Source organism: Eulemur rufifrons, chromosome 9 (assembly GCF_041146395.1).
Source record: "Eulemur rufifrons isolate Redbay chromosome 9, OSU_ERuf_1, whole genome shotgun sequence".
Taxonomy (NCBI): domain Eukaryota; kingdom Metazoa; phylum Chordata; class Mammalia; order Primates; family Lemuridae; genus Eulemur; species Eulemur rufifrons.
In genome coordinates this window covers 1,245,904-1,270,905 of record NC_090991.1, presented here as the reverse complement: position 1 = coordinate 1,270,905, position 25,002 = coordinate 1,245,904, and the positions used below count along the sequence as shown (strand labels likewise).

The 25,002-nt window shown below is 43.3% G+C and overlaps 1 protein-coding gene across 3 annotated transcripts; it reads right to left on the bottom strand.

Moving 5' to 3' along the window:
* Positions 1-395: 395 nt before the first annotated feature.
* Positions 396-23,815, bottom strand: ALDH3A2 (aldehyde dehydrogenase 3 family member A2). 3 transcript variants are annotated; one of them, XM_069481863.1, is made up of 11 exons: positions 23,487-23,815; positions 21,774-22,005; positions 20,605-20,690; positions 18,513-18,721; positions 17,246-17,363; positions 14,313-14,454; positions 12,112-12,278; positions 10,519-10,618; positions 5,310-5,545; positions 4,292-4,412; positions 2,217-2,276 (listed from the first exon to the last, which is right to left on the bottom strand). In XM_069481863.1, exons 1-10 carry the CDS (start codon positions 23,637-23,639, stop codon positions 4,332-4,334), a joined length of 1,524 nt encoding a protein of 507 aa, XP_069337964.1. In that variant the 5' UTR covers positions 23,640-23,815; the 3' UTR covers positions 2,217-2,276; positions 4,292-4,331. The 3 variants fall into 3 exon arrangements, with proteins under 3 accessions (XP_069337965.1, XP_069337966.1, XP_069337964.1); XM_069481864.1 differs by lacking the exon at positions 4,292-4,412 and having other exon boundaries at positions 396-2,276; XM_069481865.1 differs by lacking the exons at positions 4,292-4,412; positions 5,310-5,545 and having other exon boundaries at positions 396-2,276.
* Between the last annotated feature and the right edge of the window lie 1,187 nt (positions 23,816-25,002).

The window sequence follows — 25,002 nt, the reverse complement described above, 5'->3', positions numbered from 1 at the left end:
GGCCAGGTGCGGTGGCTCATGCTCAGCATTTTTGGGGACCAAGGTGGGAGGATTGCTTTAGGCCAGGAGTTTGAGATCCCATTTCCACAAAAAACTAAAAAGAAAAAAATTAGCCAGACATGGTGGTGTACACCTGTAGTCCCAGCTACTCAGGAAGCTGAGGCAGAAGGATTGCTTGAGCCCAGGAGTTCAGGGTTACAGTGAGCTGTGATGGTGCCACTGCACTCTAGGCTGGGCAACAGAGTGGGACTCTGTCTTTAACAGAAAAAGGCAAAAAATGGATTCATAGTTGGATAAAATTTATGATCAAAGGATTGTCTCCAATAGGGCATGTTTGAATAACACTAAGAATGTTATTAAAATTCTTCTAGTTTTATGAAATATAATGTCTTTATTTCAAAGTAGAATGTATTAGTGGACAAGCCATTAATTTAGTTTAGAAACATAATGTACAATATACTAAATGAAAATTCCATATTGAAATTTTGTCTAAGATATTTTATGATTGATTATTCTGACAGAGCCACAGTTTAAGCAACTTTTTTTCAACTAGGCTAGTCATTAATTCTTGACACCTCCTACAGTGATAAAGACATACTTCCCTTACCTTAGGACGACAGCCCTAATGAAATAATTTATTCAACAAATTATACATTCCCCAAAGTGAATTACATTCTCTCATTGAATGGGTTGAGTCTCTTTCCAAATCCAAGAGGAAGGAGGTGGAGTCCCTGCACCGGGGCGCTCTGAGGCACAGCCACAGTGCAGCAGCGCCCTGTCTGGCAGGCAATGCTGCGCTCCACACAGGCCTCTTCTTTACCACTGCCCCACTCGGCAGAAGGACCTTAGATCTTGGCCACATAAGGCAGTGACGAGAATAATTTCTCACTTGCTCAGGAGATCCTCTTACCATCCTTCATCTCCTTCAGTATGGTCAGCTGCCATGGCTTACAGAGTTATTCTTCAGACGATCCACCATCTATTTATCTGCTCAACGAGTCTCTCAAGCCCCAAAGTCCTAATATCCAAGGCTTCTTTTTCGGTGAGAGGAATGGTTCCTCCCCGCCAACTTTAAGTTATGTAAGTTAAATTTATTCAGAAAGGGATCTCTCTGAAGTTTAAAAAAGTGAAATTTACTTGCATTGTGCTACAGAAATAAGAAACTTAAAGATTCGTCCTTGGAGATCCACTAACTTGCAACTTTAGAGTCCTAAAAGAGGATAAGTATTTTGATTGCAGTATTTTTTAAATGCTAGTTAGGTTTTATAAGATGAGGAATTCTGTTAACTTCAACACCAGAAGAGTGAAATTGGCAACGATCTTCCAGGAAGCCCTCGGATTTATAAGACGCTTTGAGTGATATTAGTTACTCCATATTCAGCCAGGTGCAGTGGCTCATGCTCAGCATTTTGGGAGGCCTAGGTGGGAGGATTACTTCAGGCCAGGACTTTGAGACCCCATTTCCACAAAAAATTTAAAAGAAAAAAAATCAGCCAGACATGGTGGTGTACACCTGTAGTCCCAGCTACTCGGGATGCTGAGGTAGGAGGATCGCTTGAGCCCAGGAGTTCAGGGTTACAGTGAGCTGTGATGGTGCCACTGCACTCCAGCTTGGGCAACAGAGTGAGACACTGTCTTCAACAGAAGAAAAAAATAAGGCAAAAAATGGATTCATAGTTGGACAAAATTTGAGGGGGCTGCTCCTCCTCCATATTCATATGGAGGAGGAACAACCCCACCCCTCATCCTAATACAGTTCAGTTTTAGTGCCTCAAACCTAACAGGGAGCTGGGAGGATCTAACCTTACCTCTCTAGACTACAGAGGACTGCTAGTAGCCCTAGGAGTGCTGAGCTGTTGAGAGCTTTACACAGTGATGGTGGGAGCAGGGGTAGGGAGGGGGGGAAAGGCCCGTGAACTGAACGGGAGGAGTCACTCTGTAGGTCTGAGATACCCTCACATCCCCAAGGAGTCTGGATTTAGCCTAACACATTCTCCTTCCCCAGCCCAAAGCTCTAAGATTTGAGTAAGCACAGTCTAGGATAGGTTCTCTGAAAATCTTCACTATTGGGGAACGCTGGGATTTGGATAAGATGGCAAGTTTTATGAATGGTGAGTTTGCAATGACTTTCATGTTTGATCAGAGTACATTTGCATATTTTCTTACTATTTTTGGTAGGATTTAAAAATTATTGGTTCATTAACCATTGAAAAGAGGAATAATTCAGTAGAGGCAACTAGGAGGTTGAACAGGATCATTCTTCAGTAGTATCGAGCCTGGAGGAAAGAAAAAGGAATCCAGTTTACTCTGCTGGTTTAAAAACCCACCCACAACCAGCCTTGCAACATGAGCTCATTACTGGGACTCTAACGAATACCGCCTACCTTAAGAGACTCTAAATGCCTTGTGCAAAAAAGGCTTCCATATCCCTAAGAAGTGTCAGGTATGGTTTGGGCTGAAGATAAAGGATTATGCTCTTCCTCAAAAAACAATGAGACAGGTGGTGATAGAGGCTGTATTCTGTCCAACATGAATGAGATAATATTCCAGTGGGGACAGGAGTTGAAAATATTCATTTATTATTCTAGCATTGTAAGTAGGAAGCCAAAGTCTCTACATGAAATTTGAAAACTAATAAACAATTTTGATTCTAAAATTCAAAAACAGTACTGAATTTAATGCATCCTGTTAAAGCTGAGGAGGGGCTGCTGCAACCGCAAGGTTCAAATGTCATGTTTAATTGTGAAAGGCCTGATGACATTTATCAACTTTAACATTTTCAAATCCACACCCCCTTTCCCATGATGCTTTCTGTAGCTTCTAAGCTTTACTGAAACTTTACTTTGTGTATAGTAATTATGGTCCAAAACCATTCTAACTCTAGTAGGTAACTAATAAAACCGAGTCCAAGTGTGTAGCAAAATAAGTACACTATTCAGTGCAAAAAAGCCATTTCAGAAAAAATGTTTGTAACTACAATAAATAAAGACTCCTCAAGGAAGTATACAATACAGATTTAATCATTTAAAATAAAAGTGATTTGATAAAAAAAGAGGATTAAAAGCTCAGAGAGAAGAGCCAAGAAGCAGCAAAGAAGCAAAAACCCCAAATCTCTACCTAGTCCAGACTGAATCCAAAAAAATATTAACAACTGATAGTAATCAGAATTGAGAGGGAGAGTCCAAAGTGCCCTGGGAAATAATGGATGCCTCCTCCCCCGGTCTGCAGACGAGCAAGCTGAGGCCCAAGTCAGGCCTCATTCACAAAGGCCTCACCCAAAGTCATAATTAAGTCAACACTGGAACCAGGAATCAGACACATTTTCTTGTTCCTAGCTAAAGGTTTTTATAATATATATTGCTGCTTCTCTAGACACTAACAGAGAAAGATCCACCTGCCAAAGTGTTTTGGGAACTCAAACCTGCTTGTATAGTGCACTGCACCTGGGAGCCTTCTTGGGGACATGGCGAGCCTGGGGAGTGCAGACTCATCCTTGTCCTCCATATTTTCCATGAGTCTGAGAAATTCCATCCTAGCCAGGAAGATGCCTGTCAGGCTGGGGACCAATATCTTGGGAAAAGAGCAAGAAAGGCAGATAATAACCAGAAACCCAAACAAGCCTCCGACTATATCTCCAGCCCTAGGAAGATGAAGAGTAAGAGCAGAAAGCCCCTAAATTGTACACTATGCCTTGATTCACTACATTTGCTACCATGAATTCCAAAGTCAAGTTTTTTTTTTTTTAAAGTTAAAACAAAACAACTCAGAGATTTTTAGATTATTCTCAAATATGAGGCAAAGAGTTCAGTGTCTAAAGGGTGACTGTAAGTCCGAATTAGGCAGCTGGCACTTCATCCAGGAGAGCTGAGTGGATGAGGAAGAGGAATGAGACTTACATGTGTCTGCTGTTTTTCTAGAAATAATCTTTGCTTCACCTAGACCTAGTTAAGCCATTAACTCTATACATTTCTCTTATGTTCCTAGAGACTCACCCTCACTCTTGTCTCGAACTCCTGACCTCAAGCCATCCTCCCGCCTCGGCCTCCCACAGTGCTAGGACTGATTACAGGCGTAAGCCACCGCGCCCGGCCTTACCCTCACTCTTTAAAAATCGTGGATAAGTTCAGTTTTAATGCCCTGATACTCTGGGCCAAGGTCCAAAATGTCTAGAGACAAGTAAAACATTCTTTTTTCAATAACCCCTAAGCTTCCAGCTGTAGGAAAAAAAAAAAAGAAAACATACCCCAACTTGGCCCACCTTACATAAAGAAAGAAAACAAGGAGTTCCTACCTCACTCTTAACAGAGCCGGGTTTTGAAATCTGCTGTCCATCACTGCTTACTGGACCAACGCAGTCTGTGAACTACCAGAAAAATCAACAGGGCCTTTCTCCTCAGCACAGCTTGGTATTTCTGAGAAAACCCAAATGATTTCAAATGCAACTGGTATCTCCAACTCCACCAAAGCTGTGATAGCACAGGACAAGCCAACCCTCTTTCAAATTTTAAACAAAATGTAGATATAAACACAGGGATTTCCATTAAATGCCTCTCTTCCAAGTCCATTCTTCACTGATGTTGCCAATATTTTCAAAGTATCGCTCCACTGGCTGGCTGACGGCTCAACAAACAACCGCCTTTCCTCATTTCATCTTAACTCTCATTATTGCAGATTTCCTCCTTCACCCCAAAGATACACAAACTGCCTTGAGAAGGCAGTTATCATGAGGGCCTCTTTGAAAGCCCGTCTTTATAATAACTAATCACCAAAGACAGACTTGATCTGATAGTCAACTCTGGAGGAAAAACAACCAAGCCTAATGAAAGATCCCTCGCCAGAGCTGTTCCACTCCACTGCTGTCCACCACAGAGTTCCCTCCGCCATCCCCACAGCATGCTGATTTCATGCTCGTTCAAGAACAAAACTGAAAAGACCAATACCAAAAGGATCAGAAGGTTAGACAGCTCCGAATTCTGCAGGCAAGTTCTACAGCGTTTTAAACTCTTGGACCAGATGTCAGCAAACATTTTCTGTAATAATTTAGAAGCTTTGAGGGCCACTCAGCTTCTGTTGCAACTACTCAACTCTGTCACCAAAGCATGAAAGCAGCTGTGGATGATAACTAAACAAGTGCATTCCAATAACTTTACTGACAAAAACAGGTAGGAGCTGGCCTGCAGGCTGCAGTTTGCCAACCCTAAAAGTTAGACTCTAGAAGTTAACATACAGTAGTCTCGTTAGAATATGCATCTGGCAGCCACTGGGGCAGGACCAGAAACACTGGCACTTCATGAGGTATGAGGACTTACCTTGAAAAGCACAGCTGCTACGATACCCAGGAAAGCGAGCAACAGGAGACCAAGTTTTCCTTTGTTGAACTGTTTCAACAGGAAGAATTTTCCCCAATCTACCTTTGACTGGCTGTTGGGAGGATATCTGAGTTTGTTAGCACCTTCTCTCTTTAAACTTTTTAATAAACAGGGACGCTGATGAGAAAAAGTATCGAAACTATGTTTTCCATGATAAGCTCCCATCCCACTGGAACCTGAAATAAAGGAAACAGACAAAACAGGCTTCACTGTAGGTGACACAAGCTACTTCCCTTTCTAAACAACGACAGAGAAAACCCACATTCACTCCCTGTTGCCTGGCGTGCCCCCGCTGAACCTCTCTGCCAGCAGAAGTGTCTCTTTTCAGGAAACCTTTCCCAACGTCCCTGGGAAAGTCATCTCCCTGTCAAACAGGACAGTTTCCAAAAGCAGGGCAAGGATTTGCAGCTCTTCTACAGCTGTGGCTCTCATTTATGCTAGGGACTGTGCTAAGAGTTTAAAGGCATTCTCTTGAGATAATTCCTACCACAACCCTATTGCATAAAATATTATCAACCCCACTTCCGGAGAGGAAAAGGAGGCTTACAGCATCAGTAAGCCTGCCCAAGGTCACATGTCTGGTAAGTGGCAAAGCCAAAATGTGAACCCGGATCAGATTCTGAATACTGTGTGTGTTCTTTTCCCACATGCCACGTGGCTTGGCTCTGTTTATCCATGGCCCCCACTCAGTTGTTTCCTCTAAGCCCCTGGAAAGTAACAAAGACCAGGGTGACAGGGTTACACAGATGGGTAAGAAGCAAGTGTAAATCTCTGCCCTCTAGAAAGCCATGCTCTGTGACAGCTTTCATTTATCTGACTTATTATGTGTACAACAGACCAACAGGTGCGAAGGGGCGAAGTGTGTGACAGGCAGAGAGAGCGGCATGTGTATGGCACAGTGGCGTGAGGCACGGGCAGCCAGGGCAGCTCCCCAGGGCCAGGCTGCGGGATGGCTCACTCAGGAGCAGGCGTGATGTGAGAAGAGGCCCAAGGATGAGACCTTGAGAAACCCTGACATTGACGGAGGCTGGAGGATGAGGGGGCCAGCCAAAAACACAACCAAAGTAGTAAGGAACTGGGAAAAATGTATGAAAATCTGAAGAAAAATTGGGTGGAAAATACTTAAAAATGAAAGGTAAAGAATTTATATGATGGGAACCACAAGATTTTATTCAAGGATATAAAACAGTTATATAAATGAAGAGATATAACATGCTCCTAGTAAGAGTCCACATTTTAAAGACATAAATTCATCTTTTTTTCTTTTTTGAAGGGGAGGGGACAAAGTGTTGAGGGGCAGGCAAAGACATAAATTCTTGTTGGGTATGGTAGAGCACACCTGCAGCTCCAGCTGCTCAGCAGGCTGTGGTGGGAGGATTGCTTGAGCCCAGCAGTTTGAGGTTACAGTGCACGATGACATCATGTCACTGCACACAAGCCTGGGTGACAGAGTGAGACCTTGTCTCATAAAAAAAAAAAAAAACAAAAAAAAAAACCAGAGAATGAAACCAATGAGAAAACCCTAAGAATGATTCAAGTATGTGTTTTTATTGAGTATAGATGGTATAAGGATGATTATTCCAAAAAATCGTACCAGCATAATTGGTTTACTCTTTGGGAAAAAAAATTAACAGATTCTTGTATCATGCAGTTTTCTAAAATAAACTCTGTGATTAAATATTTCAAAATATCAGAAAATTTAAACAAATGAATATGATATTTATAAAATGTTGAAGTAGGGAAGACTTTTCTAAGCCTACCCTCCAAATTAAAAACCATAAAACAAAGTCTCACATGTTTGACAGTATAAAAGTTTCAAATCATAGGTAAAATTAAAAGAAAAATTACAATCTGAAAAGAGGTATTTGTTACAGATAAAACTAAGGATTAATTTTCTTACTTAGAAAAAAGGCCATTTACATGCCAATAAGGGAGAGGTGAACACAACAAAAATATCAAGCAAAAGACAAAAATAGAAAATTCATGAGAGAACTAATTTTAAAAAGTTCAAACTCACTAATAATCACAGGAGCACAAATTAAAATGGGACCCTTTGTCTAGCAATTTAGTAGTGGAGTAATCCAGTACTAGGGATATAAGGAAGTGGATACTCACATGCTGCTCATGGGGATATAGGGTGGTAGGACTCTGCAAGGGCATTTGGCAATATGCATAAAAACCCTTAAAGATATGCATTTCCAAAGAAAAACCTAAACTATATGCCAAAACATTAATAATGTTTATGCCTGGGAGGTTACTCCATTTTCCCTTACAATTCTCTGTAGTTTGTTTAATTGTTTGGACTTTTTGCCATTCAGTCTATGACACTTTGAGAATTAGAAGAAAAAGGCATTTTCATTTTGAAAAAATATGTATAACCTCTTTTAACACTGTTATATTTCTAGACATTTTTCCTAAAGAAATAATCAGAGACTGCACAAAGATATATTATGTAAGAACTGTAGTATCAAAAAATTTGAAATCATAAAAATACAGAGAATTGGTTACATAAACGTGCCACATTCATATGATGGAATCCTATGCAATTACTAAAATCATGACCTGCAGGCATACCGAAGTGGGAAAGAATCTCACTATCCTGTCACATATAGGGTAGAAAAGAATATACAATAGGATGCCATTTTGAATAGAATATTTGAGCATCTACATATATGTGCATGCATATAAGTGCAATACATACACCAGGTTTGTTTGTTTGTTTGTTTTTTAGAGACAGGTTCTCACTCTGTCACCCAGGCTAGAGTGCAGTGGTGTCACCATAGCTCACTGCAACCTCAAACTCTTGGGCTCAAGTGATCCTCCCACCTCAGCCTCCTGAGTAGCTAGAACTACAGGCACATGCCACCATACCTGGCTACGTTTTTAAAAAATTTCTGTAGAGATGGGTTCTTGCTATGTTGTCCAGGTCTGAAACTCCTGGCCCCAAATAATCCTCCCTGCTTGGCCTCCCAAAGCACTGGGATTACAGGCGTGAGCCACCACACCTGGCCTCCAGCAGCTGTTTTTACATAGTGGAGTTATGGGTAATTTAAATGTTCCTTTTTCGGGCTCTTCTATCTTTTCCAAGTTTTCTTAAAAAGCCCATATTCCTTTTTTTTTTTAGACAGTCTCACTCTATTGCCCAGAGTAGAGTGCCATGGCGTTAGCCTAGCTCACAGCAACCTCAGACACCTGGGCTTAAGCAATCCTCCTGCCACAGCCTCCTGAGTAGCTGGGACTACAGGTGCCTGCCACCACCATGCCCGGCTAATTTTTCTACATATATTTTTAGCTGTCCATATAATTTCTTTCTATGTTTAGCAGAAATGGGGTCTCGCTCTTGCTCAGGCTGGTCTCGAACTCCCGAGCTCAAACAATCCGCCGGCCTCGGCCTCCCAGAGTGCTGGGATTACAGGCGTGAGCCACCGCGACCAGCCCCCATATTCCTTTTGTATTTGTGGGAAAAAAAGGCTTGTTGTTTTAAAGAAGAAGGTATGGTCAGTGATCCTTGTGCTACCTAATCAGAGTAGGACAGGGCCTGAACCCGGGTCCCTCAGATTTTGCACATGGGGGCACTGGTGACACCATCCAGGGCAGTTACAGAGTTGACGGCTGCAGTAGCACAGTGAAAGCCCCGATTCTGTGGGGAGAGCTGAGAACTAAAGATAACAGGTCTAATCTAATCTTTCAAACATCCGGGCTGTAAAACCGTAGTTACTCCAGCCAAAATTTCAGGAGCCATACTCTCATTCACCCCGCCCCCTCCCATTCACTCCAGCAGGAAATACTGCTGCTTGACCCCCCAAATATCCCCTTCCTTTCCACTATCTTCCCTGCTACCACCCTCTCCAAGCCACCACCATCTCTAACCTGGATCTGGCAATACCCACCAATGTGGCCTCTCCCTGCCTGTCCCTCATGTATGTTAGGCACTGTGTTGGATATGGCAGTATGTTTATGTCCTAGATGGGGACCTGTGGCTGCAGGCCAGGGTTCCTTGGTCATGGGACAAAGTTTCCTAAACCAGGAACAGATAGTCCTGCCAAACTGGACTGTTACATCCCATGGAGCAATGTATTTATGCTATTACAAACGAAGAGGATAATGCAGGAGCTTCATGACCATTGCTTTTATCATTTGTTTTTTTTTGTTATGAGGATTCTTACACATTGGTTATTCTGTAATACCTCTAGAGCATTCTGTAACACCTCTACACAGTACAGAGGCCTACTAACCAGGTCCCAAAGGAGAAATAAAAAGTTGAGTCAATCATCTCAGGTTGTGGGAGAGGGTGGCAGGTCACATTCCAAAGGGAACCGCAACGCCCAGGCTGTGTCCACAGAGCTTTGCTGAGAATAAATTTCTTTGTGACCATCCTCTCTAGAACAAGGGGAGTCTCATTCTACTCAAACCACAAAACAATTCAAGGAGAGGCTGCTCCTCCCAACAGAGGGTTGAGGAACCAATGTAGGTAAGAACTGGTTACCACCTAACATGACCTTGAATAGAAAACAAAGGGACATTAGAAAATCCTTCTGGCTGCTCTCTGTTCCCTGGGATTCTGAACCTTTCATTGCTACCTCATTTAAAAAAAACAGAGAGAGATCTTATTGATTAATTTGAGACCTGATTCTTGGCTCCCAAATCTCCTATAAACAAGTAAATCAATGAAGTGAAGTACAAGAATGGGCTGCCCTTGGGGAAAGAGGATCTAGGATCCAGTTGGTACAGTTTTATGGCTTGTCCCTATGTATACATTTTTAAATTATCATTTAAATAGATAATATAAACATGTAGATTAAAAGGAAACCTCAAAAGGTACCAATGGATTTGTCTCATTTTTAATTAAAAAGATACTGTATCAGCACCAAATAATTAAAAATTTCTTCATTTAAAAAATAAAAAACAAAGTCATCACAGCTGTGGTCAGTGCTACTGAGGACAGAAAGGACAGAGATTCAACTCACAATGGAGGGACAGGCAAGGAGGCAGGAAAGCCACTGTCAACGGGGTGGCGGGAGAAGGCCTGTCTCAGGAGAGGAAAACTGGGATAAGCAGCAGCCGGCTATTTCAACAGCCTGCACAAATCCCTTGTGGAATGGTGGTGCTTTTGAAATATTTACTGTGAGTAGGAGAAAGTAATACTCACCCACTCCTCCAAAGGGGAGCGAACTGAGTATGAAGTGCATGATGACATCATTGCTTGTGACACCACCACTGGACGTCTCATCAATCATCCGTTTGACGAGCTGAGGAACAGACCAAAGGCATCCAGGTCAGTGACGTCACGCCTTACAGAGCACTCGAGGCTCCCGACACGGGGGGCTGGGTCCTCTACAGACGCACATTCTGCCTTTGTGTCAGCGGGAGTTCTCGAGTTTGGGGACACTATAGCAGCCAAATAACCTAAAGTGCGGTGAATTTAGCAAACGTGACTGATATCTAACTTCTCAGATGCACATCTAGTGCACTGTGGAAGGCAGCCCTGAACCTTCGGGTCTGTTCACTCGATTGCCACCTAGAGTTGTACTCCCCAAAACAGCAGAAAAATGCTCTTTGTAAGGGATAATTTAGACTATATTCTGGTCTGTAAAAATTAGAACACTCTCTGCTGTAAATTATAGCACATTATTAATAGGTATTATTTGGTCTTTATGAAATGCAAAAAATATTTAAGATTTTAGATTTAGCATCCTATTTTTTAAGAAATAAATGCTTGGTTGGCCTAAGACCCAAAAAGGTGCAAGGACATTTGACCAATAAATGTGATCTCATCTGGGGGCCAACAAACCCTTGAGAGTTCTTCATGGCAACCATCAAGTCTAGACTCAGTGACCTCAGGTGACCCACTGCGAGGAAGTGCTCCACACTGAGTTGTACCCTGGCCAGTAAACTTCAGGGTTCCTTCCTGCCCACTCCATTACCTATGGTCATTTTAAATGTCACACCATTGTTTTGTTAATAACCCAGCCTTTTCCAACCAAACATTTGGTCTCACTTCAAATACCTGTAGCTATCTGCATCTCGACAGCATCACAAGCTCCAGAACCTGACTACCCACAGGTTACCATCAGACACTCTCCAGGAACATCTGGCATCCTCAGATCTTGACTAGCCCCATCTTCCCCCTTCTAGTTTTCCTGTTTCTTCAAAGGGCTCCTAAACCTACTTGCCCACTCTGAGGCCACTGTTCCTTAGCAGCAGTCACCCACCTAGCGACGCAAATGAGTGAGCCATAATGAAAGTGGCAGAGGTGCTCAGCCAGGTGACGTGGTTCCACCACTCTAACAATAAGGTAACGTAATGCGAGAAAGTGAAATCCATGATATCACAGCCATTTACACAGTACTGCCAGAGGCCTCTGTCCCACACAGCCCCACCCGAGTGGCTGCGAATGCCACTTCCGTCACAGGGCAAGCTCTTACACAGCAATGCCCTGTGGATTAACATCAGAAAAGCATTTAATAGTGGTACATGTGTAAGTCTTCCAATTATACAGGAGGTGTTTGTGAGTCAAAAACCTCATAACACTCACCCCTGCAGAGTCAGATCTAACCCCTGGGAGTACATGCAGTGATAACCCTAGGGCCTCATTACCCAAGACAGAAATCTAGGCCTGCAACCTCACCTGCTGGATTCTGATATGATAGAAAATAAACCATCATTGTTTTACAACAAAGAAGGAATATAACTGATGATAGTTGCTTACGACAGTGAGTTAGCTGTTCTCTACAAATTTTACCTTATTGTTATGAGAAAATACATAGAGAGCCAGGGGCTTCTCACGTTCATTTATGAAATTTATGGCTTCATCTGCACTTTTCACAGGCACTATTGGAAGAACTGGTCCAAAAATTTCTTCTTGCATCACCTTGGTTTCAGGATCAACATCAGTAAGTATTATTGGAGCTGAAAAGAAAATAAACAAAATGAAAATGAGAACACTAAAGGACAGAACAAAAATGCAAAGCTCTCATCTTACATTTCTTTCATTGAATCACGTATCCATCCCTTTCCTTCTCCCACCCAAATCAAATCTATTGAAAAGTCCTGAGTGTACTGAATGTCTCCAACGCATGTGAATCAGGGATTCTTATGCAAACCAAGGGAAAGATATATGCTTGAATATATCTTAATCATATTTAACCCCATTCATAGCCATATGCATATTTAACATCTTTCTGTGGATAGGTCTTTCTGGGAGCAGAGACTGCTCCCGCTATTTCGTAACCCAAGTGCTTTCACGCGTGTTATCTCATTGACCTCTATCACAACTCTGTTACACAGACTGAGAGAGGAGGGTGAAAGGATACTGGAGAGGCTGTGCAGTGTGTCCCAGCGTTGGTGCCAACGTAAGTCACCAACTAGCAGCACCCACTCAAAAAGACCCTCTAAACAAACTGGATTGTCAGCCAGAAGACGAGACATCTGACAGTAACAAGGCGGCTCTTCCTCTTTGCCCCTAGTGTCTACTAGGTTATCTTGGCAACATGGCTGCGGACAGCTCTTTGCCACACTGCCCCGAGGGTAAACGGCTGCCCCAAAGCACCGCCCACGGCTTCCTTGGGTCAGAGAACTGGTTTGGGTGTCTACCCTCCTCTGCACAGTCAAGTGATCAGGTAAGGCGATCACAGCTCCAGGTCAAGGGAAAGTCCTAATTAGCCTTTAAGCTAATCAGGACAGGCCCTTCCTCTTGTCATTGAGTAGCCTAGAAGTGGACATGCTGAAGATGGGAGAACAGAGAGATGAAAGAATTAGAGTTTTTTCTCTTTTTCCCCTCTTTTCAACAGATTATTCCCCATTTCAATTTGGGTTGCCACAAAGACAGACAGACGACACGGGATTGGCTGGGCGCAGTGGTTCACGCTTATAACCCTAGCACTCTGGGATGATGAGGCAGGATTGTTTGAGCTCAGGAGTTTGAGACCAGCCTGAGCAAGAGCGAGACTGCGTCTCTGCTGAAAAAAAAAAAAATAGAAAGAAATTAGCTGAACAACTAAAAATATATAGAAAAAATTAGCCAGGCACAGTGGCACATGCCTGTAGTCCCAGCTATTCAGGAGGCTGAGGCAGGAGGATTGCTTGAGCCCAGGAGTTTGAGGTTCCTGTGAGCTAGGCTGACGCCACGGCACTCTAGCCCAGGCAACAGAGTGAGACTGTCTCAAAAAAATAAAAAAGAAGACAAAGGCATTTTTTTCTTTTGCATCCTAGTGCAAAGAATCAGGTTTTTTTGATGGTATTACTGAGCCACTGAATTATCCAGCCTGGAAGGACCTCAGGAATGCTCATTATAAGAGAATAAATTTCTCATTATTTAAATCTTTTCATTTTTGTTTTATTAAAGTTAGTTTTTTGGTGACGTGCAGCATCTTATCTGATAAAGGTGGTAAGGAAAGCTATGTGGGGCAGCTGCTTTGCCAACCAAATGTGTCTGCAATTTTCTGTCTCCTTATACTATTTTAGAAAAAATACATTTAAAATTCTAAGTAATATATATTCATGGCAAAGAATAAAAAACACAAAGAAGGTAAACAAACAATAAGGTCAAGCACGATAGATCAAAACATTAATTCTAGACTGGTACCGTTGCTGGCTAGTTGTGGAATAGTGGCAAAGCTATTTCCTTCTTTGTGCTGTTTTCCCATCCATAAACATAAAGTTCTATTCTGCTTCTCAGGGTTGTTATGAAGAAAAAAAAATAGATAATATAAGTGTAAATATGGAAAACTAGTACAACACTGGTGGTACTATTAAATATGTATACATATATATTTTAAAATAGCTTATAACAAAAGTAGTATACCAGAAAGCAGTATTTAATACTTTAATAATTAATTAAATGCTATATATTTATTAACAATAGTTTATTCAGTGTCAAAAAGTATTATCAGTAAAAACTGCCCAACTGCCATCCTCCCATAGGAAAAGGTGAATTTCCATTACCTATATAGCGTGTGGCCTCATCAGTCTCCCCACCAAAAGCTATCTTTTGTCCTTCAAGCAAACCTAGTATCCTCTTAAAATGACGAAGATTGATGATCCTTTCATAATCGGGAGACTCTTTTATATTTTCTCCATAAAATTCCTATTTAAAACAACAGGAGTATTTGTCACAAAGGCCCATATTTCAATTTCTTTAATAAGTACAAAATCCACTCATGCCCCCAAACAGATCTGATTTTATATCCTCACAGAATCTAACACCCTATTCCCCAAGTAATTTAATAGTAATATAGCAGTAGTAAGCTGCTGGGAGTTAGCTACACTCCCACACTCTCAGCAAAACAGGGCCCAAGGCAGGATCATAGCAAGGGATTTGGAAATAATAGGAAATAAAGAAATAATATAGACAGAGAAATGATTGAGACGGAGACAAAGTGCAGTTTAAAGTGATGGGGGGGTCAGGGGTCCTCCAGCACTGCCGTGAGCTGTGAAGCCCCAAATGAAATCCCACATCAGTATTTACTGTTACAGCAAATAGTTGTCTTTTGTTAAAGAATTATGTGTACAGCTCATTTTTTGAGGCTTCCAAGGGAACCTTATCTAATTCTGTCAACAAGAATAGACGGTTACAAAATTTTTCTAAGATAAGCATGTTAAGCCCTAAGTTAGAAACAGACCTAGCTGAGCATACAAATTAAAGATAAAATGTATAAAATGAGAACACTGTGTCTGTGTACTACTCTAATCGACTTCTTCTAAACACAGAGACATGTAGTCAGGAGTGAAGCAGGAATAGCCTTGAAGTCTAGGATAGTTCCAGCTGCACGTTATCTGCCGGGCAGGCGTTTTAATCAGCTTCTCCACCAAGGACCCGAACCGAGCTTCTGCCTTGCAAAACAGCTCAAGGCGATGGGCAGCAGCAAAGAAGAAACGTGGCTTTGCAAACGTCCTCTGACGATGCCTCCCTTGTTGGAAGCAGCTTCTATTTTGTGAACTAACGTGTCCACAGATTCTTTCAAGGCAAAGCCCTGCAAAACTCCTGAAACCTTTCAAGTTTCTTAGCCTATTCCCCAACAGTAAGCTTAAGCTTTTTGGCAGGTCAAGGACTAGAAAATAAAGCCTTCCCAACCTGTGCGTGCACACACACACACACACACACACACACACGTCATTCTCTATAGGTCCAGGGGGTTCCTATGGATCTCTCGTGGTTTACCCATGGGCCCTCCTGAGGGTGAATGTGAGAGCAGATGTGAGGAAACAAGCCTTGCTCTGTGTCAGGGCTGCCCATTTGTTTACACATTAGTTGTGGCTGCTCTTCCCCTGCAATAAGTTGGGTAGTCGTAGCAGAGACCCTAGGGTCCGCAAAGCCTAAAATATTTACTATCTATCCCTTTACAGAAAAAGTTTGCAACTTTTACTCTGTTTTGTTGTTTTTATCTTCTCTGAACTGGTATTCCTACCAGTCACAGATGATGGTGAAACCACTCAAGGGATCAAAATACAGCTTTGGTAAATTACCAAGGAAAAAGAACCTCGATAATCATACATCAGTATTTATTATATAAAACAAATACAAAATTATTGAATTTCTCATCACTTCAAAGCCTTGTGAGGGCTCTCAATTTATAATCTCAAATCAAAATGAACATTGTTCGCCACCCTCCACCAAGAGTGAGTCTCAAGTCTGGGTGGTAGGAATCACACGGGCAGCTTGCTGAAATTCACGTTCCTGGACCCTAACTCCGGAGCCACCAACAGTAGTATTCAATGCGGATTGCATCACAGAATCACCTGGGGGCCTCAGACGACCTGAATCAGGATCTTTGGAGGATAAGGACTGGAAACTTATTTTTAAGTGGCTCCCTAGTGATTCTAATGTGTAGCTCAGTTGAGAACCACTGTGTTAGGTATAAATGCCTCAAAAGAATGCAGATGGGCCTTACTTTGAAACTGAATTAATCACCATACTCAACTAAGCACTTCTCAATTTCCAAGTGTTTTCAATCTCACACGTGTCTTTAACCACTCTCTTCCAATCCTGCGTTCCCTGAATCTGGCCAACTCTCCCTTTGTGTTCCCATCTGGATCCATCTTCAGTCCTATCGTTAATGTCCAATTCCCACATCAAGACCCCAGCACTTCATCCCCAGTTACTCTGCCTGGAACCACTGTGAATTATCTTCCTAAAATTCCCGGTACACAATTTTCATTTTCTGATCACATACATTACTCTTTGGTATTCTTGATCCTTCCTTAGTGCTCAACTAACATCTGTTGAGTGAACGATTGTCCCAATCATTTCTTTCACCTGGGGGCTTAGCGACCCTCTCCCACTACTGAACTCAGTTATACTGCTCATCTCTTTCCTTTCTACCAAACGAAATCCTCCATCTCCTTCCAGTCTTAGCTTAGGACCCTACCCTGCAGCCTTTCTTGATTTCCTCACTGCAGATCTTTACTTTGAACACCCTGAAAGACTGATAACCATATAAAGGGTACATTATAAGCAGTTAATTAATTCACTCCTCCAAACTACTGGCCATCCCAGGCCCTCTACCTACACAAGAACTGATAACCTTAATCAGAAATGGCCAATATATGCCAAGGGTCTAAGATTATACTTAAGGATTGACAATATTCCTCAAAAGCACAGACGCACAGCTATTTAACTTTTAAAAAGAATACACAACTCATTACCAACAAATCAACTAAATGGTTTAAGTGGATTTAACATCAACTTAACCTTGCTTCCAGAAGATAATCTATAAAAGGTGCACAAAGCATTTTTAATTAGCCAATAAGTTAATTCAGTCACATATGCTATTGGAATTTTCCTGGGGGAAGGAGGGAATAGAGATGCTGCCTGCAAATAGTTAATTTGACTCCTTATCTTATTGAAATCAACAGAATTAGATGTGTTGTACACAAACCTTCACAGTTTCCTTTATCTTCTGCACGATTTGATTCTGGAGGGATGCTTCACAGAGAATATAGTCAGGAGCAATGCAAGTTTGACCGCAATTCATGTATTTTCCCCAGGTTATGCGTCTGAGAGGAAAAACCCAGAATGGCTATATAATTCAGTCACATATTCACTTGTTACATACTTTAGTGTTGTTTGTTTTATAACTAAAGTAGATTCATGTATTTACTTGGTAATCTTTATAAAAAACTCATTTCTAAATCGGTTGGAACTTAGACTGTATTTTCCAACTGAGATAGGATGTTCTAAGTAGCAGGAAAGTTCTCAAGCCAGCTCATGGGAAACAGTAACTGATAAGCAGTAAAGCCATTGCCTGCTGCAGGAAAAGAGGAGAAATAGCCTCTAAAAACCACGTTACTTCTCCTACTCCAGCCAAAAGGACATCCTGGAAGACAGGAGTTCAGTACAGACTCTTCCTCTCCTGGCTGTGGCTTTAGGGCCTGCTTGGCAAAATGTTCAGGTATAAAGCAGAATGACAGCCACCCTCCTCTATGTGGAGCCTTCCCCACTTTGGAAAACCTTTCCCATGTATAGGCAGAAGCCCAAAACCTGAATATTCACTAACTGAGGGTCTCTTGTTCTTGCAACTGGACTTCTACTTACAAAGCCAAGCTGGAACCCTGACCTAACTCCCTACCTTCTCCTTTGTGCCCCATTTCTGAAGGGGAGAGAAAAACCACACCATCTGATTCTGTTTTGGCATTTCCTAGTAGCTAAATTTGATTTAGCAGAGAGAACCTGAAACTCCTTATTTTCTAATTTCAGATGCAAGATGCTATTCAAAGATGAGTAATACTGGTTTTGTCAACAAACGATCTCAGTTAAGAGATCAATGTAATACCTTTTCAAATGGGAATTTCAAGATTTTATTAGGTATACACAATCCTTGGCAGTATCTACTTCATGGACAATTGGCGTGCAGAACATTAATTTTTTTCCCAGATCTAGCTGTAATCTTAAGAACAGAAAGAACTTTTTCAAAATTCCTAAGGACAACCACACGATGTCAGGACCTATGGCTCATTTCTAACAATGGCACCAAGAAACAGTTTGTGAAAGACTTCTGTTACTCTTGAGAACACCAAACACCAAAGCTTAATGATGTATCTTGGCCGCAGAAGGTATGGGGTTCTAGTGCAAAGGATAACACTAACCTATTAGGAAAAGCCTCCACTGTGCTGGGAAAACCTCAAAAACTAGAGAGCCAGTCTCACCTGCAAGCAATGTCCAGGTCACAGTCTTTATCAATATAACATGGATTTTTCCCTCCCAGTTCAAGAGTCACAGGGGTCAGATGCTTGGCAGCAGCTTCCATGACAATTTTTCCAACTGCAGTGCTTCCCGTATAGAGAATGTGGTCAAATCGCTGCTTCAGAAGCTCTGTGGTTTCCTCAACACCACCATTAATAACAACATACAGGTCCTCAAAGAAAAAGAAACAAACTCTTGCATTGCCAGATTAATCCTATTATCTAACATCAGCAATTTCTTCAACATAACCATGTAACATTCAGTAAAACCAGGAGAATGTGGAGACCAGTTCCTGTGAGGGATGGGAGAGGGAGCTGACCAAGGACGAGTGGAGAATACAGAGTCTGCTTGTGTCTGGGAATCATCAGCCTACTTGAAACCAACCCTGAGAGTCTAATGTTTTCTACAGGAGCTCAGTAATAAAGGCACAAGAGAGCAAATGATTGGATTTGATCAGGGAAATGCACGAGATAGGTATGTTTGTAGAAGCTAAAGATTTGGGTGAGGGAGTGGCTGCTGTCAATGGCCACAAGACAAGTCCCAGCTACATATCTTAATCTGAATGTTCTCTCTCTACACAACACGGAGCAGGGGTTACCCGTGACATGCCGAATGAATGATGTACATAGCATAGCACACCTACAGCACCTGCTTTTGCAGTACATCTGAATTGAATATGGGCTCTGCCACTCACTAGCTTGTGTCGTGACCTTAGGCAAGCTACTGAACATATTTCCTCATCTGGTATTGGGTAAATCCACACAGCTTCCGTGGACTGAGATCTTATATGCATTGTGCTATTATTAACAGCTATTCTAAAAGAGAGAATATCTTAGAAAAATAACAGCATGAAAAGTAATGACAGAAAACAGATGGCAAGGAAGTAAGATGGAGATATTCAAAAGTTTCTCAGGTATGAGCAGAAAGTAAAAGCTGGCTTGTAGATCTCCTTTCAAAGTTAGTTAATTCTCATTCACATCATAGTTTAGCAGCCAAACAAATGGTTCAAGTTTTAACTTTTCTATGGCTTAATTTACATAGTCCATTATTGAGTCTCCCAACAAGCTAACTGAAGCAGAGTCAGCTACTGAAGAATTTACCCCTGGTGAGGGGCGAGGAAGGACCTTCAACCTCCACCTTCTGGTTCCAAGTCCTACTCAATCCACTCAGTAGTTTCCATTTCATCCTTCTGGATTGGATAATCACAGCTATTAGAACAAAACTGTTCTGCAGGCTGCCATAACAGTGATAAGATAACAAAGACAACATTATTTTGACAGCCGGAGGTGACCTCAAGGACATTACAAATTAATGTGCACAATACAGATATTTTAAAGTTATCTTTCAATGAAAGCTAAACAAAGACTCTTCCCCGGAGCAACTGCATGTAGAACTCAGCAGTCCTGATTTCATAGTAGCATCATAAACTTCCTCCGTAGGAGAGCTCAAGAACCTCCAATTCAGACAGAGAGATGAACTACACCACATTTGAGGAGATCATTTTCTTTATTCAGCTTCTGATACTCTAAATGCCAGCACTTCAACCCAGAGTGAGGATCCACCCTCTGGCTCAAGAGGTCACTTTCTGTAGTTTTCATGCTACAAACGTGCCCTTTTTAAAGAAAGTATTCTTACATAATCATACAAAATTATATTCTGTTAGGACAAAAGAGATGGTCAGCAACAATGATTGTCAGGAACAAAAATATGTTAGCACCTGGCACAGTACTAGTCTCTCATTAAATAATCCACTAAATGAATACACCTAAAATCATATGTTAATTCAAACAAAGATTAATCCAAAATGCTAAATTATAGGAAAGGATCTATAAATAGCAGAATACCTAATGAAGCCATGGGCCTAAATATATTGTGTAACCACAATACCTGGGTTATTCCACAGTGTATTTTGGAACTACTTTTCTAAGCCAAGTGTTAGAGGCTTCAGGAACTGCAATCAGATCTCTAGCCAGCAATAACATGCACTGGAAGGAAAATCAATGTGTGCTTTCCAAAATAAACAGATATATTAAAGATGGGTCAGGACATTCTTACCTGGTCTAAATACTGAGGGAGAAGCTTAGCCAAGATCTCGGCTGTATTTTCACTTAGTTCAGAAGGCTTGATAATCACAGCATTTCCTAAACAAAGTAAAAAGTAGAACAATATCATCTAATACTTGAGTAAATTTAATAGCCACCAAGATGGTGTTCACATGGGAAGGACAGGCTAGGTACTCTATTTCTACAGCTCCTTTTTTTTTTTTTTTTTTTTGAGACAGAGTCTCACTCTGTTGCCGGGTCTAGAGTGCCGTGGCGTCAGCCTAGCTCACAGCAACCTCAAACTGCTGGGCTTAAGCGATCCTCCTGCCTCAGCCTCCCGAGTAGCTGGGACTACAGGCATGCGCCACCATGCCCAGCTAATTTTTTCTATATATTTTTAGTTGTCCATATAATTTATTTCTATTTTTAGTAGAGACAGGATCTCTCTCTTGCTCAGGCTGGTCTCAAACTCCTGAGCTCAAACAATCCACCCGCCTCGGCCTCCCAGAGTGCTAGGATTACGGGCGTGAGCCACCGCGCTGGCCTTCTACAGCTTTTAATGAGTTTGTCTCACTTTCTTCTCGAATGCTAACTCCGTAGTTATCATTATCTTCAGGTCACTGAAAATGGGCTTCATCAGCCTTTCCCACTCCTCCAGCTTTCTGTCACTTTTCTCCCAATTCTGTCCTTTGATTTTCCTCTCTGCCCTAGAATTATTGGGCAAACAAGCCATATTGACATAGAGCTGTTGATCTGGATCTCACAAAGTTAAAAATTAATCTCTCAGCATCTGCTCTACACCCAAGCTAGCATTACTTCCATAGCCTTTATTTGTATGAAGAAACTAGTCACACAGAATAAAATGGTTGGTCCAAGGCCAGAGCCAGCAACTGAAACCACATTAGAGTACAGATGCCTGGCCCCAAACTCCCGGGCCTGTTGACTCACATGCCTTTACACCCTCACAGGTTCATTCTCCAGGTGTTTCATAAAAGAGTCAAACAAATCTCATCAGCAGCCCCTTTAAAATATATACATTTATGAATTCTTTATACCCTGCTGGTGTGAACCAAGGCAAACCACCAAAGTAAATGCATTTAATTGGCCACTATCCTTAATTTACAACCAATATGAGAGAATAAGCCCTCTAAAAAGGCGTAAAGACATAAGATGGCACCAGACCTGCAGCGATGGCTCCTATCAGTGGCTGAAGGATGAGAACGAAGGGGTAGTTCCAAGCTCCAATAATCAGTACCACTCCTAGAGGCTCTGGTTGAATATAGGCCTCATCCAACATTGTGAGCAGGTTCTTCTTAACTGGTTTAGCAGTGACCCATTCAGGAAGATTCTCCAGCATGAGGTCAATTTCCCCAAGGACAGTAATGACTTCATGACTGTATGCATTGAATTCACTCTGTTATAAGAGAATCACAGTTAACCTTGCACAGCGAGTATGATACCCTTGGCCCTGAATGTCAAAAACCTCAGGCCGGGTACACCTGCAGTGACAACCACTGGCATTATCAGAGTCACTGGTTTGCCATCTTTCCTTTTGCACCCTCCGTGCCCTCAATAAGGACTTGCTAATTCCCTAATATCTTCAGTGCCTACAAATTCTTCTCCACTGATCCCCACACCCTCTAAAATCAGGCTGAAATGTTACCTCTTTCAGAAGACTTTCCTGATTAATAATGGCCTGTCCTGATCACACTTTATATACCATAGCAATTATGCTTTTGACCTGTATCTTAATACTTCACCCTTAATACCCTGGTTTATAACTATACTCACATTTTGCCTGTGTATATTCTGTTTCCCAACCAAGTTTAAAACCCCCAGGGGAATGGAACTTATTGTATTTCTTTAGTAATCATACACACACACACACACACACACACACACGTGATTCTTGTAGAACGAATAAGTGATTCAGAGATTCTGAATCTTAATTACCCCATCTTGTTTATTTAGCACCATAGCCTCTCTCCATCAAAAGTACTCCAAAAGAAATTTTACAATTACTACTGGCACCACTACTGCTGTTACTACTCCTTGAAATAATGTTTAATTGGGGGCGTGTGGGGAAGGGAGTATCACAAACCCACAGCAAAGCCTTGCTATAACTGAAATCCAGATAAAAATAAGATGACAGCAATATTAGAAAACACAGAGAAATACATTCATACTCTAAACACCACTCAGAACTTGCTATTCAAAGCATGCTTCCAAAAGAGGCATCGTGGCATCACCTGGAAAACTTGGGATCTCAGAAACTTGGGATCTCAGACCCCGCCACAGACCTACTGAACCCTAACTGGCATTTTAACAAGATCTCCAGGTGACTGTCACTGCATAAAGCTTGAGGAGCGCGACCTAATAACATACAGTCATGAAGGAAAATTTGAATATCTCAAAAAAATACCTGCCTACAAAAGAAACCATAAACAAAAGAAACAGACACAGAAAAAAAGCAAGCTTGCGATATGTCAAGCTGGCAAATCCAGACTATACAAAGAATTCCTACAAATCGCAAGGAAATGGACAAGAACATAAACGGCAATTCGCAGAGGAGGAACTGCAAGGCCAGGTAACACACGCACTTCGAACGTGTCTGAAAACACAACGGGGGCTGGCGCGAGCCTGGCGGACCGGGGACCCCACCGCAAACGTCTGCGGTGTCCGTACTGCTGGACTTGATCTGCGCCACCGGGGATCACACTCCTGCAGTGCTTGCGTAACCAGAAATGTTAAAAAAAAAAAAAAAAAAAAAAAAAAAAAAACCCAAAACAAAAAAGGCTGCTCTGGCGGACTGCGGTTCTCCGGCGGAGCGGCGGGAGGCCGGCGGGAGCGGAGCGGCGGGAGGCCGGCGGCCGGGTCCCCCCGCCGGGCGCGTACCTTGCACAGGTCGGCGCCGATGGCCGCCAGGATGTCCTTCTCGCGCTCCTGCACCATCCTCCGCAGGGCCTGGAGCTGCTGCAGCCGGAACCGCAGGGGTCGCGACCGGCCGGACCGGAATGCCTGGCGAACCCGCTGGACTTCGCGCTCCATGGCCTGGTCCCGAGGAGAAAGGTGAGGTCTGAGGGTTGCCGCGGCGCGGGGTCGTGGCGGGCGGGATGTCGCCGGTGCCGGCAGACGCCTCCCTCGGGGTGGACGCGCACCGCAGACCCCGACCGCACCCCGCTCGCCCGCTGACGGCTCTCTCCGTCGCCGCGTCAGCACCCACCCACGCCGCCTGCCCGAGCGCGCCGCCGCGGGGCTGGGCCCGACCCGGAGCCGCGCGCCTATTGGTCCGAGAGTCCCACGTGACCGCCGCGGGCCGGACGCCTGGCCGGCCCCGCCCCTCCTCCCGCTCGGACCGCGGCTGGCGCGTGGGGAGCGGGGCTTGCTGCCCCCTGGGCGCCGCCCTGTCGCCGTGGCGTCGCCGTGCTAGGGCGAAGGGAGGAAGGCGGAGGTGCTGCTGAGAGGAGTCCTGGGACGGCTCCGGAACGGGGGAGAGGCGTTCTCGAGGAGCGGGCTGAGGCGCGGAGGGCGAGCGGCGTCCCGCAACGCCCACGCCGCGAGGCGCTTTCCTTCCTCCTCCATTTCGTGACCGCGGATGGGGCCGCGTGGACAGAGGCGGAAGGCCCGGCGCCCTCAGACGCCTCTCCGGGGCCGTGGAGGGTGGGCGGGGGTGCCCAGCGCCGCCCCGGGCCCGCCGCCTCTCCCGGCCCCTGTGCGGGTAGCGGCTTCGGCTGGAGGCGGCGGGCCGGATCTCACGGGCTCCCTCAAGGGTTGGCCGCCTCGGGGCAGGAAGGCCGACTGTCTCCCGTGTGCTGCGACAGTGATCCTTCCCAGTAGTGCGCAAACCTTTTCATGGCCTAGCCTTTAAAGAAAAAAAGAAAACTTTCCCCTGGCTGCGTGTCACCCGCCAGCTACTGTCCTAGTTTTCAGGTCCCCTTTCCGGCAGACGTCCCCACGCTGCCCGGGCCTTCCTCCCCACTTCCTAGTTCTCATCTGACTCTGCTCACCAACAGCTGATACAGTTACTCGTTTCCCATCTTCTGGAAACGCTTTCCTTTCTTTTCTATTTCCCTGCAGTCGTCTGGTTTTCCTTTTAGCTCACTGGCCACGTCCTCTGGGTTTTCCTTTGCTTGCTCTTTCTCCCGTCCTGATGTCCTAAGTGCTCAGGCGCCTTAGGGGTCAGTCACTCCCTCATCTAATTCCATGGATGGTGACCAGAGAAGGCTCTAATCCCAGCATTTCCTCTCCAGAGGGTATACTTATTTATATCTTATCTCGATTTGAATTGGTAATAAGCATCCTAACTTTAAGTAGAATTTTTTATTTATCCTCCTCCACCAAATAAACACACACCATGCATACCTCCTCCAGTGTTCCCTGTCTCAATAAATGGGACCATCCTGTATCCCGT

What these genes read in the sequence shown, in the direction of transcription:
- ALDH3A2 (XM_069481863.1), bottom strand. Translation starts at nt 23,639, where the DNA reads ATGGAGCGCGAAGTCCAGCGGGTTCGCCAGGCATTCCGGTCCGGCCGG. An exon ending in TCGGCGCCGACCTGTGCAAG is followed by an intron (nt 22,006 to 23,486) that starts GTACGCGCCCGG and finishes CTCTTATAACAG; the next exon opens with AGTGAATTCAATGCATACAG. An exon ending in GCTCCCCTTTGGAGGAGTGG is followed by an intron (nt 5,546 to 10,518) that starts GTGAGTATTACT and finishes CCTTTATTTCAG; the next exon opens with GTTCCAGTGGGATGGGAGCT.